The sequence below is a fragment of the Cyanistes caeruleus genome, chromosome Z, assembly GCF_971803275.1.
Source record: "Cyanistes caeruleus chromosome Z, bCyaCae1.hap1.1, whole genome shotgun sequence".
In the NCBI taxonomy this organism is placed as follows: Eukaryota; Metazoa; Chordata; class Aves; order Passeriformes; family Paridae; genus Cyanistes; species Cyanistes caeruleus.
Window position 1 is genome coordinate 68,798,496 of NC_141732.1, and position 18,395 is coordinate 68,816,890.

General features: G+C 36.9%; 1 protein-coding gene and 1 long non-coding RNA gene across 6 annotated transcripts in view; one reads left to right on the plus strand and one right to left on the minus strand.

Annotated features, from left to right (window-relative positions):
• OSMR (oncostatin M receptor) overlaps nucleotides 1-18,395 on the minus strand; it is a 39,599-nt gene that overhangs the window by 19,740 nt on the left and 1,464 nt on the right. For 3 of the 5 annotated variants that reach the window (XM_023944123.2, XM_086869306.1, XM_023944124.2), the window contains exons 3-5: nucleotides 13,574-13,670; nucleotides 9,123-9,286; nucleotides 354-513 (exon numbers count right to left, since the gene is read on the minus strand). In XM_023944123.2, the coding sequence (XP_023799891.1) occupies nucleotides 354-513; nucleotides 9,123-9,286; nucleotides 13,574-13,670 (421 nt within the window). Of the gene's footprint in view, nucleotides 1-353; nucleotides 514-9,122; nucleotides 9,287-12,245; nucleotides 12,374-13,573; nucleotides 13,671-18,395 lie in introns of all 5 variants that reach the window. The other 2 variants (XM_086869305.1, XM_023944125.2) reach the window with 1 other exon arrangement.
• On the plus strand, nucleotides 1,394-8,572 carry LOC147648550 (uncharacterized). The gene is made up of 2 exons (XR_015281043.1): nucleotides 1,394-1,874; nucleotides 5,535-8,572. It is a non-coding gene; the product is annotated as an uncharacterized LOC147648550 (long non-coding RNA).

An 18,395-nucleotide genomic window follows, 5' to 3' on the forward strand; every position in this document is an offset into this window, starting at 1 on the left:
AGCCCCTAGCTATGTACTTCCTCTCCTTTCCCTGAGTCTGGGCCAGGGATGTGCCTATTCAAGATCCCATGTCACTTCACCTACTACATTGTTTTAAAGTGTGAATAAAAACAAAGTTCCAGAACTTTTGGTCTACTGGCTTAGGAAGATAGTCTGCAAATTAAAGCAATGGCTGAAGACCTGCTATTACTGCTGGTAAAATATAAGGAACTGGTTAGTGCTTAGAGCAAATGGATTCTTCATATGACGCCATCTCTCCAGAACTATCCTCCACGGTTACATTCACTGGCAAATTACAAACTAGCTTTATACTTGGAAAAAAATCCAATATTGCAAAGTCTTGTTTCACTTACCCGGGACAGTCTCCCACAAACTCCACTGACTCCAGATTTTTGATGATTTTGCCTTGCTCCTAATTCTCACAGCATGTGACATACACTCCAAAGGTATGTCTGAATCCCATGACCAATGAAGAGGTTTACCCAATTTATCAAGTGTGACATTAAGAAACTCCTAGAAAAAAAAAGACCAGTAAGGCAAAGTATCGAAAACATATCAATATGAAGATTTGGAAATACAGTCAAAAGCAGAGAGAAAGATCAAAGGAGAAAATGCTTTTGAAAATTGATGTCTGAAACTCCACTAGCTACATGTGATCTTACAGTATCTAACTACTCAGCTAATCAACTGCTTACAGATCTGTGCTAGCTCTGGTGGAGTGACTGATGTGTTAACATATTTGTGAGTGAGATCCTGCTTCTCATGATATGGATTTGCTCTCAGAGACTTTCAGGATGTTATTTGTGTCTGCTATTACATAAGCTTCTGCCTACAAATGCATCCTAGTGCTCTGGGTTACACATCCCTGTAACTCACTGTCCCTGGATTGACTTAAAATATGTGCAGATTCAGCATTTAGAGATGTGGTTTAGTGTGGACTTTGTATTGCTGGGTTAATGGCTGGACTCAATGATCTTAAAGAATTTTTGCAACCTATGAGATTCTATCATTCTACATATTTTAGTACTTTTATAGCAACCATTCCAGATTCTCAGCATACAGATCAGTGCTGTTCATATGATCTTGTATCAAAGCCCTGACTCACACTGACCAGTAGAGAACTTCTCTCCAGTACTTTTTTCCATCAGCAACACCTGCACTTTCATATTACCACTGCTCTGAGAAAAAATTTGCCATTAGCTCAAAATTTAATTTCTCATTTATAGCCCCGAGTGTGAGAAATGGCATTGCAGAGGATTCTCAGGGCCTAACTGAAAGCTCACATAGTCTTGTACATCTGTATACAATCTCTGGGATAAGGTGTGCTGATTTAGCTAGACCATGGAATAGAGAAGACACTGTTGAGAAAAAGACTGAACTGGAAACAAGTTTCAAATTATGGCCTTGCAAACAGACCAAATATTTTAGAGTACAAGAACTGTGAAAGATGCATTGTAGCAAGACCACATAGGGTAAAATACCAGGATACTGGTGTTAGAAGTGTTAGCACATTTGTGCAGCAAATGCTAATAGGCTGAAAAACTGGTTGGCTTCTGATGAGATGGCATTGAATGTAATATCTTAAATGTCTCACCCTTCTATGAAACTGATAATGGAACAAAATCTTTTAAAGTGCCTCTCAGCTTCCCCATCTCTATAGAGCTGGGTTCTTTCAACAAATGGTGCTTCCTATTTGAGGAACACAATTTCTGTTGAGTGGTTGGAAAGTACTTTTTGGAGAGTGCCACTGCAAGGAAGCGGGAATCACCCCAAGGATTTAAAGTTCTCCTGTGAGGAAGGAGCAGTCAGGAGTGCTGTCTGTGCCACGGGTTTGACTTGGATGGAGACAGATGCTACCTGCTGTATGACAACAGGTAAGCTTTGGGGAACGTGATCAGGCACAAGATGTCCAAACAGCCCAGAGATGTTTACCAGACCCTTAAGACTCTGATAAGATCTAATTCTTGTACCGTACCCAAGCAGGAACTTAAAGACCTCTTAAGATGGGTACAGAAAAGTTTTGGTGACACAGATCTTGAGTCTGCTTTTACTACGTCTCTTTGGGATGCTGTTGGACTTAAGCTCATGACATGACTACCCATTGAGATTTTACAGCTGCTAAGTTGCTCCCTGCATGTCCTGTGCTTATTGACATATTTAGTCAGCAGTCTAGTTCAGCCACATCCTTGGTAGTTTTTATGCTTATGCTTGAGCTGCTTAAGAAATATAGCAAGTCCTTGTCCTCTCATGGCTTAAAACTTGTACTGAAGTAGGCAGCAGCTGGGATGCTCCCCTCTTGAAGGGTGATTTACAAGACTATAGAAAAACAAAAACAGTCTCTAGTTGTGAGTAATGATCCGGTACAACTGGCAGACCCACCAGAGGCAAAAGAAAGATACCAGGCACCATGATTTGTGGCAGCTTTTGCTGCCAGCCACTATCCTGGGAATGGAGATGGGGAGGATGAAGAATTCCCCTTTGACCCTGGACCCGCTGACCCTGAAATAGAACCAGACCTTTATCCCCAGGCATGGTGCCTGCCAGGAGCTGTGCTGTGATTGCTGCTGCTGCTGTGGGGGGTGTGGCCCCTGCCTGGTGCTGGCCAGCACGGCTGTAGCCTGCACAGCATGCTATGGTACATCAAAATACCAACTGACACTATGTACTGACCGAAACTGTTAAAACTTTCCTTCTAATTTCAATAACCTGTGATTTGTGATCTTTAACAGGATTGTTATTGGAAAGATTCAAAGGTGTTTGTGTGGATGAGGTGCTTTCCTACATATCGATAGCACAGCAAGACTGCATGATTCACTGGGAGTAACTGGCTAGGTTGTGAATTCATTATTCTTTTGCTCACACTCAAAGCAAACTTTGAACTTTATCTTCAGTAGTTATTTCAGACTTAGCTATTATTAGTACACAAAACTCCACCGCCAACTTTACCATTTGTTTGTGTTTTACTTCACAGTTTTAACAACGTAACTTTATTGTGAATTTTTCAGGACAGCTATTTAGTGATTAAAGGGTCATTATTTTTCCTTGCCATGTTTAAATTGAAATTCGACTTGATATCAAAACAGTTTAAGCATACTGATAAACCACAAATACAGTAAACAGTAGCTTCCTTTTTAGAATAATTTGAACCCCTGACTTTGTAACTGTTTGTATGCCAGTATCAGTCTTAAACATCCACTAAGCTAACCAAGTTGTTAGTGTAAATCTTATAGCACTATTATATAACTAAATTCTTATTGTTTCAGCCTTTACTATTTATAGACCATTACTTATACTAGGCCAAACTCAAATTTATTGTACAGGCAATCTTAAAAAAAGCTGCAGCAGGAATTAACTCCTCTTATTTACCTGCATGTTGTTTACCTTAAAGTTTAACTGTTGTATGACAAATTTTCAGTAACTTTTTTGAAATGATAGAGTTTAAATAAGTTAATTTCTGTTAAGATCAATTTCTGTTTAGTTTCAGTAATTTTAATTTTAAGGGTTTTTTAGGTATATTTTTGTTATATTTAAGTGAAATGAAGTTTCAACAAAGTTAATTTTAGGTTCTGTTGATATATTCTTGTTTAAATTATAAGATACAAGATACAGCTACTTTATTATAGAAATAAGAACAATCTGTTGTTTTATCTTTCGTAGGCAGCACTGAAGAATGAGTAACAATTTCATATTATGGCTGTTTTTAGTTGTAAGCTGTTTAATGCTTTTTTTGCTTTATTGCTACTTAGCTAAGGATAAATGACAAAGCCCGCTGTATTACAAACCTTCATATACTGCTGTATAGATATCTACAAGATATGTATTATTTTAAGAAACTTGTCTAACTACTATTATTGAGAAGTGTTTAGAATATATTAGGGAAACTATTCCAGATAAGGCCTGGACCCTGGCCAAGTTCTAGCCTTAACTGGTTGGGAAGTATGCCAAAAACTCAGGTGTTTTCTGCAACAAAACTGTACTCAAGTAATTTTGACTTGACGATTTTGGACCTATAATAGCTGGAACTTCTTTTAAAGTGAACTTGGAAATCTTACCTGGGAGTAGTTTTCCAAGCCCTGGCTCTAAAATAAGGCTTGTCAGTTACTGCAGACTCTGGGTGATAGTACCGTATTTAGGGATTTTATAATGCATTGCTTTAAATCACCATTTTATTTCTTATACACTACTAATTGCACATATTATCTGATTTATTTTTGCTTGGTGTGAGTTTATTGTTTTGCTACATGTTGTTTTAATTGCCATCTTAGAAATTGCATTGCTAGATTATTCAGGTGTTTGTTCTATTCACTTTCCAAGTCATAAGCTGTTGCAAGCAAACTTGAATTTCAGAGAAAAAGCCATGTTGGGTGAAATGCCTTTAGATGTTGTAACAATATTTACTGACAGTTCAGAGAAAATACACAGATCAGTAGTAGTATGGCAAAACCAAACAAAACATGGAAATAAAACATTCAAACAGTAGAAAGTTCTCAAATCATTGAATTGGCAACTATAGTTAGAGCATTTTGGATTTTTCAGGAACCTTTCAATTTAATTACAGACTGCCTATGTTGCTAATAGGGTTAGAAGAACAGAAGGATCAGCTTTAAAAGATGTTAGTAATTATAGCCTCACATGTCTATAAAATTTTACAACAGAGAACTAACAAATATTTTGTTTCCCATATTAGGGCACATTCTTCATTTCTAAGATTTATGGCAGAAGGAAATGCAAGAGCAGTGAAACTGAAGATGGTTGTTTCAAACACTTTGACAAACATTTTTGAACAAGTAAAACTGAGTCATGCCTTTTTCCATCAAAATGCACAAGCACTTGTGTGAATGTTTCGCATCTCCAAAGGTCAAGAAAAAGACATTAGCACTTGCTCTGATTGTCAACTTGTAGAACCTCCTGTTTCTACAAAACCTGTCAACCCATGAGGGCTGCAGAGCCTGCAACTATGGCAGAGAGATATCACCAGATACCCATCTTTTGGGAAGTTTAAAAATATTCATGTGTCAGTAGACACTTTTTCAAGTGCAGTTTTTGCCTCTGTCCACACAGGAGAAACAGCCAATCATGCTTGTCAACATTTTCTGCAAGCTTTTGCTCATTAGGTATACCCCAAGGAAAAAAAAACCCAAAAGACAATGACCCTGCATACACATCAGAAAAATTTGCCACACTTTTAACAAATTGGGGTGTTCGTCACACTTTCAGAATTTCCTATTCTCCCACAAGTCAAGCAATTATTGAAAGGACACATCACACTCTAAAACACATTATAGACCAATGAAAGGGGTAAATGCCTCAATCCACACCTCAGATGAGGTTGTGTAAAGCTTTATACATTTTTAATTTTTTAAATAGCTCATTTGCAAAACCTAATCCACCAATTTTTAGGCATTTTCCAAATAACATACAGGCAAAACTGAAAGAAAATCCTCCAGTTTTAATTAGAAACCCTGAGACAGGACAAATTGAAGGTCCATTTCATTTAATAACCTGGGACAAAAGGTTTTCTTGTGTTTCCACAGGTACAGGACCTAAGTGGATTCCAGCTAAGAATATATTACAGTGCACTGACAATTCCATGAGCAGGGAAACGAGCACGCAGATGTGAGCCGCACAGAGAGACTACAGTTCATGCCTGACATCCTCTGCCCAACCTGCAAAAACTGTGAACCTTGGGTTTTATATCAAAACTGTAAAAATCGTTGGTATCATAGAGCTCTTTTGGCAAAAACTTGGTGTCCATTGTGTTAAGAAGAATTCCAAGATATCCAGATTTGCAAAACTGAGTGTAAACAGGACAATTTAGTGCCTTATAGTTGGCCAGTCCCTGAACAAATCTGGGGAAAAAAACCCTGAAAGTACCAAAAGATTTGCTTGGAAATTGAAATACGTGGAAAAGCCTTTTTCCAAGAGTAGCTGAACAAAAACATGGAGTTAGATCAAATGATGTATTGGTGCTTGTTAGTTTTGCTTGCTTGTTTTTGCAGTGCAGATATGCCTGTAGATCAACCAAAAACAAATGTTTGGGTTGCTTTAGCCAAGTCAGCAGGCTCAGACACCATATGTTTTACCAATTCGGGCCCAGACAAACCCTTTGCAACTTGTTTGGTCGGTGTGCCAGTGCCAGCCAGAGAGTGGCCAATACCTAACCCTGACAATTATTGGCGTGCAGTTGCCAATGAGACAAATCCTGTAACCAACTGGTATCATTGGGCCTCTGATCTCCTTAAAGCACCCTTTGAACCTCAAGAATTGGAAATTCTTGGTTCTTTGACACTGGAATTGTGTGCTGAGTTTCAGTATCAAGGAGATCCACAGTTAAATATTACTCTCCATCATTCTGTGTACAGCAACTCTAGTTTTTGGTGCGATTGTATCACCCCTGTGTCCCCTAGGGGTAAGACTGTTGATCTTCATGAATTCCCACGGCAATTGCCAAAAGGATATTGGCTCATTTGTGCAGATAGAGCCAGGCAGGGCATTCCCTCAAAAATTAAAGGTGGCCCATGTAGCATCAGACAGCTCACCGTGATAGCACCTAGTGTTAAAAAGGCCATCAAGAAAAAACACAGAGGAAAGAGGTTTGCCCATCATTATGAAGAAAACTATAACAGCAATAAACCCTGGAGCCCTGAGTTACATCAGGTTTGTTTTTACCTCAACTTGCCTCAGCTGTAGCATTAAAACAATTAGACCAGTTGGGGTGCTGGTTGAGCAAAGAAACCAATGCCACTTCCTGTAATTAGTGATATGATGATAGCTGTTCATACTGTTAGACATGCAACCTCACAGAACAGAGCCACCATTGAGTTTCTCTTACTGGCACATGGGCATGGTTTGTGAAGAATTTAAAGGGTTGTGTTGTATGAATTTGTCTGACCATTCAGAATCCATCCACAAACAGCTTAAAAAACTGAAAGATTTGGCAAATCAAATTAAATGGATGATGGATCATGGTTAGATGATTTGTTTGAAGGATGGAACTTTAAACCTTGGCTAAAGGAACTTTGCAAAATAGGTTTATATGTATTGATTGTTGTAGTAGCGATATTAGTGATAGTGTCTTGTGTACTTCACTGCGCACAACAGATGATGAATAAGACCATCAAAGAAGTTTTTACCATTCAAGAAAGAGGGAGAAATGTGAGAAACAGAATTGTAGAGGGTTCTCAGGGCCTAACTGAAAGCTCACATAGTCTTGTACGTCTGTATACAATCTCTGAGATAAGGTGTGCTGACTTAGCTAGACCATGGAATAGAGAAGACATTGTTGAGAAAAAGATTGAACTGGAAACAGGTTTCAAATTATGGCCTTGCAAACAGACCAGATATTTTAGAGTACAAGAACTGTGAAAGATGCATTGTAGCAAGACCACATGGGGTAAAATACCAGGTGATTGGTGTTAGAAGTGCTAGCAGCACTGTGCAGCAAATGCTAATAGGCTGAAAAACATTTATAAGGTATTGTAACCAGGAAACAGGTTGTCTTCTGATGAGATGTCATTGAATGCAACATCTTAAAGGTCTCTATGAGACTGATAATGGAATAAAACCTTTTAAAGCTCCTCTCAGCTGCCCCATCTCTATAGAGTTGGGTTCTTCCAACACTGAAGAACGTGGCCACTGCCCAAAAAGTAATGCAGGCTGTTCATTCTTTGGTATGAGCAGACTCATAGAGTTTCCTTATTGGTACACTTACTTCAGAAAAACACAGAAGCAAATATATTCCTGTATGGTAATGACATCCAAAGTAACTTGTCATGTTTATTATGAATAACAGAACAGACTACATCCCTGGATTTGAAACACTTTTACTTTCCTCCAACAAGTTAATAAGAATTCATTGAAGGACACTCCAAAAAACCCAAAACTTAATTGTATGTAGTTATATGTCCCTAGTTACTGACTTTAGGTGTTGGAATCTGAAATAAAAGCCTCTCTGAGTCCCTCAGACAGAGAAAAGAAATAAAATATATTAAACTTCATAGACATTAAATAATAGTGTAAGTTTAAGTAAGTAAAAATACAGTTTAAATTAATTAAGAGTCTGTGTTAGCTAGTGAAAAGCCTTAAGGCCTAGTTTAAAGTTTAGTAGGGATACCCTTGACAGATTCAACTTAGTTCCAGACATAATGAAAATATAGCATGCATTCTTAGAACAGATAGGATTATTCACGTAAACAGATAATACTCTGCATGTAGGATTTAGGTAAGGACTGACACAGCTTTTGCATGTTAGAATTAAGCTTAGATTGGTGTAGAAAGAATGTTTTAGAATTGTGTTTTTAGCTGATTGGATGATTTACAAATTTAATCCCCTGTATTAAGAAGAGGAGCACACACACATACAGGAAGAGGAAGAACAGCAGCACCAATAACATTACTAGAAGAGCTACTACAACTGCTTCTGCTGCTGCTGCCCAGATCATCTGGACTTGCCAAGAAGCTGCTGCTGCCCAGACCTGTGGGACCTTATGCTGAAAGATTTTAGCATGGACTTTAATACTCTGAACTCTTTACCTTTGAGATGCACCCATACAATAAACACCTTTATAGCAAACAACAGTTGCTCTTTTCTCCCCGAGACCCAGAGACCCCCATGAACAACTCAACATTCAGGGTTAGATCTCCTCATTGGGCTAAAAATCCTATCCAGAGTATCAAAGAGGTAAAAATCTTCAGAACTGTGCAGAGCTCATTTGCAGTGAAGAGGTGGCTGCTCAAAATCAGAGACAAAACACCACCAGCTAGGGTGGTCAAAGTAAGCTGTGATTTTTAACAGTGTCTATCTTATTTTATTGATCACTGACTTCAGAAAAATAAGACTTAGACTGTTTTATGTACTTTCTGACAAATAGCAATCCCAAATGATTTAGTGCAGTTTTTCAGTTTTACTAAGTTTTTAATTTTCTTTGGAGACTGTTCCCATACAGAAGCTGCAAACAGAAAAGCACCCAGAACAGACCTAATTTGGGTGATCTGCTCGTCAGAAAATGCTGCTGGTTTAGATGCTAAGGGAAACTATCAGGACAAAGTCCCTGCAAAAAAGACATCACTACATCTTCCATCATTGTAAATGACTAGTACACTTCTTTTCTAAGTACACTTACTGTCCACACCGTTGTAGCTTCATCGAGTCGACGGACTTGTATTTCAAAAGATATTGCCAGCTCAGCATCATGTGCTGACTTGACAACATCCCATTCCACCAGCAGCCGCTGAAGATCTAAATCCTTGGAAACGTTAAGGTATGTTACTGGAAACACATTGGATTCTAGGAGCAAAAAAAAGGGCACAAAAATATTACTGTCTTGCTAAGTTACAAAGCAGTTCTGAAAAAACAGTGGTCAGAAGTAAGATAGATCCCACAACAGATGACTCTGAAGGAAAAAGCAGAAGTGATGAGGTTCCTGAATCTATTCAATACCTCCCCAACATGATATTTGGTATGCTGTTTAATTTCTTTATGCTTTCAATTTACTAGCTGTTTTATCAAAATACAAATCCATTCCTTCGTAATCTTCTGGAGGGGAACAACATAATGTATTAAGAGGGACCAAATCCCAAAAAATCTCAAACCCCAGCAAGCCTTCATATCATTAGGGCAGAAACTCTGGGCTCAGTTTTGATCTCTGACTTAATCCAAACTAAATGAGATTAATTAGTTAAACTAAACGAATGCAAAACCAATATTTGAACAGAATAGGCTAAGGGTTTACCTGCAATAGCTAGCTTAGATGATAGTCTATTATTAAGCACATTCCTAGTTGCTCTACACAGAGCTTAGGTCATGGCTGTAGATTCTTCTACTGGAATTAGACATCTAGTTCTTATGGCACTTGCATCATTCTCCTGGTCTGGATTCAATTCCAGACCATAACATGATAAATTAAAGTTTAAAAGTCAGACTGAAGTCTCTTTTGGTGTTGAGATATAAAAGGCCCTGAAAGATTGTTCTGCTGAAAACTAGAAACAACCATGTAAGTGGTTCCTCTTTTAGATGATTCCTTTATGATCCCTCCCTAAAAACCCAAACTGCTGGAAGACATGAAATATAGCAATCACAGATTTGTCATTTCTCTACTTCCTGAAAATTAAACAAGCAAACCTTAATCCCCTAAATTTGACCTAGTTGTTAATGAAGCCAGGGAGCTGAAACATCCAAGTAACTAGGCTTTTTCTTTTGCCACGGGTGCTTTCCAATGTGTTACTGCTTGTTACAAGATCAGAATATTTATCCTAACCAAGACACAGGAAAAAAAGTCACCAAAATAGCTGCACCTTTTAATAAAAGAGAAGTCATTCTGTGCATTCCTGCCACATTACAGCCAGAGTCATCAGGGACTCGATGGTCTGAGTGACCTCAGGAGCCCCCTCTCACAAAATTGTCACTTCCACTTCAGTCTCCCAGATACACTTCACCCACTGAACTACCTGAGATTTTCACCATGTATCACTAGCAGAAACACAAGCATTCAGGAGATTTAGACTGAGAATCTACATTTTGATAGATGCTTCTGGTAACCATCACATATCCAAATAATTCTGCAATTTATCCTGCAGTATCTGCATTACCCTAACCTCTGTGCAGCAGTTTTCAGACACAGGGTTTTTTACATTAGGAGAAGGGAATGAAAGGCTTAGGAGAAGCAGCAGTTATAACAATCTTTGGTCAATAAAAGGAAGTAAATAAAACTTTATAAGCATATTTGTTAATTATGAGAATATAGACACTGACACAACTTTGTTGTTTATATTAGTCCAGTGTATAATTAAAGAATAAATGGAGAAAAGGACATATTTTACTGTTAGTACAAAGTTATTAAAAACTGCTGGAAGAAAGGATTCTCTTTTAGAAAATCATCCAAAAAAAATCTGTTGGGATATTTTTAATCTATTCCATTCTCAAGACTACTAGAAGTCAGATCAAAATGAAAACCATATGCTTTCCATCTAGAGGAAGCTACTGGTACAGGCATCTTCAGATAAGCTTGAAGAAATCAAGTTTCACTGTTCAAACACATGGTCCTCAGAACAAGGACTATGGTAACTTCAAGTGTTTTCAAGAAAGAAATATATGCAACACACCTTCTATAAAATTTCAAAGTTTACCAGGAAATGATTAACATGTAAATTACATGAAAGCAGAATTGACAACCTTAGTGTCTCTGCAAGGTAAGTGCAAAATGTTTCACATGCAAAAATTAATTTTCCTTATTGGCTATGGTAACGACATGATACTTAAAAAGTGTATCTGCTGCTTCACAGCTGCTTTTGAAAAACAATGGGCATCAGTTTTATACTGCCATAACAAAACCCAGTACTATGACAATTACTTTCTGAAACTGAATAAACAAAGTGGAAGGCCTGGGGGTAAATTTCACTGAATGATGATGGAGCATCAATTTTAGGTTTTACCGGAAAATAGAAATATTATTAGCTTCACTGCCAACAACTGACTAGGCAAGGAGCCAGAACAACCAAAACAACATAGTGATTCATAAAATTAACTGTGGAAGTGGAGTATTATTTTATTTTGGGAAGCACACTTCATTTTCCCACATTTTACAGACTTTCACCATCAAAACAAGCTACACACTGTTAAAATCCTTTATGCTAACAGATTAACTGTAATGTTGTTCATCTCCAGTATGCAATCTTAGCTGCTCATTTTCTGGCCAGCCTTACTTGTACATTCATCATCCATTTACCTAAAGCACCATGTAGCAAATCCCTTGGGGAATCTCATTTCACATACACAAGCTGATCTAGAACTCTGGGCCTTGCCATTTTTGTTTTTTCTATCTGCACTGCTGAAGCAAGAGAGGAAGAGAGGAACTGGGAGAAGGAAAGGGCCCTGCTAGTCTCTCAATGAAATTCAATGGCACAAAGTGTAAGTCCAGGGAAAGGAAACAAATACACCTGAAAAAAAAGGCCAGCCAGTTGGCAGAAGCCCATTTCTTCTGCAGGGTGCACCATTAAAAGACATTTCTGCACATCTTCTGTATTCTCTACCCTCTTTCTGCTCTTTTTGTAGCAGATTCTAATTGCAGATGTCACTATTATGCCTATTGTGTTGATGATGAGCTTACATCTCCTCCATGCATCTGTTTTCATTTTTGTCCAAATGAATATATCATCCCTTTCCTCACCATAAATAATATTTTCACCTGCCACACTTAGTTTGAATAAAAGAACAGCAAACATGTAATTAGTTTCTGTTTTTTCTCCACCTGTACTAGTGTCCATCCACTATCTCTCTTCAGCTACATATCACTTCACACCTCACACTATTTTGTTTTCCACAGACTCTGGTGTAAGACAGTCTAGATAGATCATCCGTTGGTGCTTATATGCAGTACTAAAAAAATAGAAGAAACAATATAGTTAAGGATATATCCAAAATTTTGATGACCAACAAGTTACAATGTAGGTATTAAATAATTTTATGGCACAATTTTAACATGTGAAAATATTTGCAGCATTCACAGTTACAATATTCTCTCCTAGCAAAATTAAGTGATCAAGGCATCTTAAGACTTGTTTTAGCTTGCAAGCTAGCACAAGACCATGTGAATTGTTATGATTAACAACACAGACTAATTTTATTCCTGAAAAATTGCATGTGAAAACAAGTGACCAAGTTACTGTAATGAAGTAACTGTTTGGACTTGCCTGCATTACAAAGTTTTGCCATTCTATGAGCCCTAGTAATAAGTCTCAAAACTGAGACTTGGGTGAGTGGTGTGCAAACACTGAATTTCAATGCTGAAGGGAGACAAAATGTCTGAAATAGATATATTACCCCTGCAGTATGATAATAAATGTATTTTAAAAAACCCAAACAAGTATCTTCTTTCTTCACCAAATTAAAAAAAAAAAGGCAAGAAAATCTCCATAATGCAGACTAGAGCCTGGTAAGGTCTACCTTCTTAGTGGTAGTCATAGAAAGGTCATGTAAAAATTTTCTTTTTCCTTTTAATGGAGACATACCCAAATGCTATTGCTAGCAGCAAGTACACAAGAAGTATTTTTACCTTAAAATACACACCCTTCTGCAAAGTTATCATTATATTCAACATTTCCCCCTTCAAATATGCATATTTTTGTATTTATATTGGATAAATATGTGAAATGCAAAAAATAAAAATCTGGTCTTGGAATCTTGTGGCAGAATGAGAAAAGAGCCAACAGAAATGCTAAAGTTTTCAGAGATGAGACAAAAAAAAAAAAAAAGAAAGAAAAAAAACCATAAAAGTTGTTAAAAAGGAAACATTATTTGAAGATGACAGTACAGATCATAGGAGAAAGAGGAGGAGAAAATAAATAAATAATTACACTTTGGCTTCACATCATTGGAAGTTGTTGATTCAACAGGCAATTTTGTTGGGGGTCACAAAAGGTAATAATGAAATTTGCTCCATCATCTTACCAAAGTGAATAGTTTGATTAAATGTGTGACATGTTGCTTAATCAGAGATTTACAAATCAGAAAGATGAAAGCTTCAGTTGCTGTAGACAGCTTCTAAATAAAAAAAAAATCAAACATTCTGACATTTACCTTGCTGTGAGTATGTAGTGTAGCACGTCCTCAGGGGAAGCAGTAGTGCCAGAATCATGAAGTGATTCATCATTAGTCCACCTTTTCCTGCAAAAGGCTTAATAGCAAAGAAAACATTTTTATTTATTTGTTTCTTTCAGGAGAAATGCAGCATGCCAAACAATAGTCCAGATAATATTACTATATTTAAGAATGAATAAATAAAAATCCAATCATACAGACTCCAGGAAGCCTTAGAGGAGTTCAGGAAGAATGCACAAAGAAAGATAAGGAATGAAAAAAGCAAACCTCTTGTTTTTAGCACCTAGTTACAGCAAAGTAGCACTGTAGTCAAAAAGTTCAATTGAGTCTAAACAAATCACACAGTATCTTTAATGTTTTTTATCCACTTATTTCAAATAAATATTGAAGTACAAGTTTGTCCTAATATCATTTGGCTTTCTCTCTGCACAAGTAAGATATCCATCCTAACAAGGGGAAAAGAGCATTAAAAGTGCAGAACACCTTGTGATTTCTGCTCCACCTACAGCCAGACTGATGAATTCAGCAGACTCCTTTGTCAGCATCCAGGACACTATATATGGAGGGCTTTAGTTAGACTGGAACACACATATCAAATCTTAGCAAGTTCCATTCCCAGATGGACTGTCAGCTCAAGAACCACAGAGCTCTATCTCGCATTCCATTTACAGCTTTGACACTCACACTCTGCCAGGGTGAAACTCTAACCTGCACAGCCCAATTCTGAAGGATTGATTGTATGTTAGATCTTGGAAGACATGGATCACCTGCAAATTCCCCCATGCAGGAGGCAGAGCTTGAACATCAGGCTGCAGTATGCTTAAAGCTCTCAGGCACAGAGGGTACAAGGAGTACAAACAACAGGAACAGGATAATGGATACAGCTATCTTTAACGTAAAACTTGTACCTTTTACATTTCTGAAGCTTTGCAGAATACTGATAGTCTCCTATCACTACTTCCATTAACAGACGTTGCTTAGCAGAAGATAACCAAAATGACCTGTCCCCAGTAAAGCTAAGAACAGAAAATCTACAGAGTTCGGAAGGGCCAGCAATTCACTATGGAATTTATTTCTAGCAGAAAACTCCTGATTTAATACCTCAGAGTTCCAGAATCTTAAGTTTAATTAGATTTAATGGTTTTGAGAATCTCTGAATTCCTCAGAAGGATAAAAGGAAAGACTTCAAACTTTTTTTTTTAAATATGCTTCTAAAGCTCTCATGAACACTGTAGTGTAGCCTCGCTTGCAGCATTGCAACCCAGGGCTCAATGCACACAAGTAACCTTGCTGCAGTGTGCCCAAACTTCTCCTTGTGAGCTCAGATGCTACACACGGAGGCCCCCATATTTACCAGGTGACTGTTGCCATGCCTAATGCATAAGCTTCTGCAATCTTTCCTGCCACTAACAAATAGCCTCAGAAGTATTTATATAACACTAAGATCACCATGTATGAAGAATCTAAATATTTCTGTGAAGCGAGGCATAATTTGCATGCAACTATTAGACTATTCCAAAAACTGATTTAGGGAAATCTCTTTTTCCTAGATTTTCCAAGGGTTTTTAAGCACCTAAAAGGGAAAATAATTTTCTATGTATTGTCTGGAATAAACAAGACAATATAGAGAAGAGAGTGGTAAGTAAATGACACAAAAAGAAACTTTTTCAAGGCAGATCATGTTAAAACTTACGGTAACTCCTTCAGCAGATTATTGTTTCTTGAATTGTATGAAAATATATTAAGATTCAAAGCCAAATCTTACAAACTCTTTTTTCTCCCCTCCCAGGAAAAACATGAAACTAAATCTGCTTGCAAAGTCAAAGGACTCAACTCTCTGCTCCAAGACTGTTTAACACAAGGGTGCTCAGTTAGGTTCAGCAGCCTGTCTCCTGACTTAATTATGTCAGCATGATGAAAATCTGGCCCTGAAATACTCCTAATTTTGTAAATATCTTTGGGGTTGGAATCACAGACTTTCCCCATTGGTTATGAATCATTTAAATCCAACATTAAAAACAGTGGGAAGGTACTACAGAATACTGACATATTAGACTATTTGTTTAAGTTACTTCCTATTTGGAAAAAAAATCCCAACTTTTTTTTATTCTCTTAAGAACCATTCTCAACTATTGTTATGAAACCAATGTCTAATTTAACTATCTAGCTCCAGTCATTTACACTACCAGTTCACTAATGTCATAGCCTAGATCACTTTTATTGATAAAAAATTCTTATGCTGCTAAAGAATAGTGTAATATAATAAATGATTACCAAAATAAAATCATATTTTGGATAGTGACAATAGTTTTCACTATCTGGTACGTTAGTAATCTAGTTTAATATATGCGCAATTATAGGCAACAAACCGTTTTCATGAGAAAAGTCCTAGAATTCTGTAACAAAAGAGAATATGAAGTAATTTTAAATAGTTCAGGAAAAACTAGTTGAGAAAAAATAAATAGGGTCCTTAATATATGAGTAATATTTTTAACTAAATCCTCTTTATTCAGAAACATTTGCCAATGACTAACAAATTAATCACACATAATAATTGCCACCAATGAATGTCAAGCACTTATACTGTATTATTAATAATTAAATACTTTTATAAAATCATAATTTATAAGTCTGTGTCTTAGCTACAGTTTTACAAAATACATTACCAAGTTAATTAAAAAAAGAAAAAAGGGAAAACCAGCAAAATTACAATATATTAACATCCTTGCCAAAAGTGAAAAATAGAACAACAAAGGGAATGAAGACATGTAGCCAGAAAAGGGGAGATACTGAGTAGCAAGTTGAAGTTAGTCTGGCACAAAATGATCCGTCAGAACTACAGATGTTAGCTGAGTAATAAATCTTTCATTTTTAGTGTACATTCTTATACCCCAAATTCTCTGGGGGAAATAAAGCAGACTTGTTTGGTTTTATCAGCCTCCAGGCTAAAACACTAGTTGTTGGGTTTTTTTTAAAACATAAACTCATAGTCTACTTAAAATTGTCCTGTTGGAAAAATGTAACCTGGGATGTGACAAAACAGATACAAAGGGTTTCAGGACTCCTCTGCCTAATTTGAAATTAATCAGCAATTAAATAGAATACAACTATATTGGAGAAATGACACCAACTGAAATAATATTCAGCAGCAACAGGAATTGTTCAGATTAAACACAATTAAAGAGGAGTCATTCGAGAAGTGGAGACAGCATAGGAGCAAATTACCTTTGAGAAAATGAAATTTCCTTAACTGTGTGAATATTTTAAATAAATATCACCAGACAGAGTATTTCTCCTTCAGAGCTAAAAGCTAGTTTATATGATCCCTGAAGTCCTGTCCAAGCCAAAGTTTTGTGATGCCATGGATGAAATGAAAAAGAAATTCTCATTATTTACCTAGTAAATGCACCAAAGATTAACATTTCATCAAACCCTCCTTCAAAGTCACCGAAATACCAAAATTCAATTGGGAGTTGGAGCTAAACAGTGCACATACTGTTGCAGCACCTGAAACACCTGTGTGTGTAAGGAAAAGAAGCTCCTGCTATGAACATCTAGTCAAAGCTTACTGCAGAGTTAATCTGTTTTGTAGCAATCTTCCTAAAGGCACATATTTCAAATCTTACTTGATACAACTTTGTTTTCTCAGTACCCTTTGCTTTGCTTATTTAGAACAGCTGGCAAGCACAAGCCAAATCCTTAAATGAACCTGAGCATGTACACAGGCTGAGAAAAGAAATCTTTCCAGTTCCAGAATACTTAATCTATTTAATGGAGAGTATTAGTTATGTATAACAACTCATAAACACTATGGACTGAACAAACTTTTCTAAACCAGATATGGAAGAAGACTGTCAATGAGGCAAATCAAGTAGCAATACATAACACTGTTCATCCTATGTTGTTATTCTCTCTACTTCTGAGGGAAGCAAACTGAGGATCAGAATCACAATCCAAGTCTCTACCACACAACACAAGATTGATAACATAAGTGATATCTTAGTGCCAAAAATCTAATAAACTATCTACAGGCTACAAAGAGGCATCCCTAAAGAGTTAGCAGAGCACAGATACACTACTAATCCTCCTAATGTGTATTTTTTGTCTCTTAAATAAAGAGATAATTAGGTAACTGTCAAAAGGAGCTGGAAGGCCCTAGAAGTCAGAGCTGCATGTCAAAGACTTTTGTACAAAGTCAATGATTTGTACAAAGACTACAATATACAGTGTCTCTGCTCTCCTGATTTCTGCAATTCCCAATAGACCCTTTCCCAAACCAACAGTGCAGAGCCAACATACAACTAAGGCAGTTTTCTTTAAACGAGAAGGAGTGTCAAGACATCAGGAACCTATGGAGTGTTGGTAAAGTAGTATCTATTAAACACATCCCAGCTAAATAGATGCCTTCTAAAAACAAACATCACACTTTATATAGAAAATTGAGAATTTTATTGTCAACAATCCTGAATACTAAAAAGAAAACTAATATCTGAGATACCACATTCTTAAGAGGATGAATCTTTCCTCTAGTCCTTGTACTTTCTTTTTTTCCCCAAGCAATTTTAAAGGTGGTTGCAATTACACTTAGTACACAAAATACTTCTGTGTATAAGACACTGAAAACTCCTAATGAGCCTTTTTAACTTAATGGCTGAGCAACAAGTTTAAAAGGCTGCATAAGAAAGAAACACAAAGTAATTTCTATAATTAGGGCCTGATACACACATAATAATTTGACCACTGAGGGGTAGCTTTATCTACTGAGTAAAAACCAGAAAACTCTTTGATGCATGCTTTACTA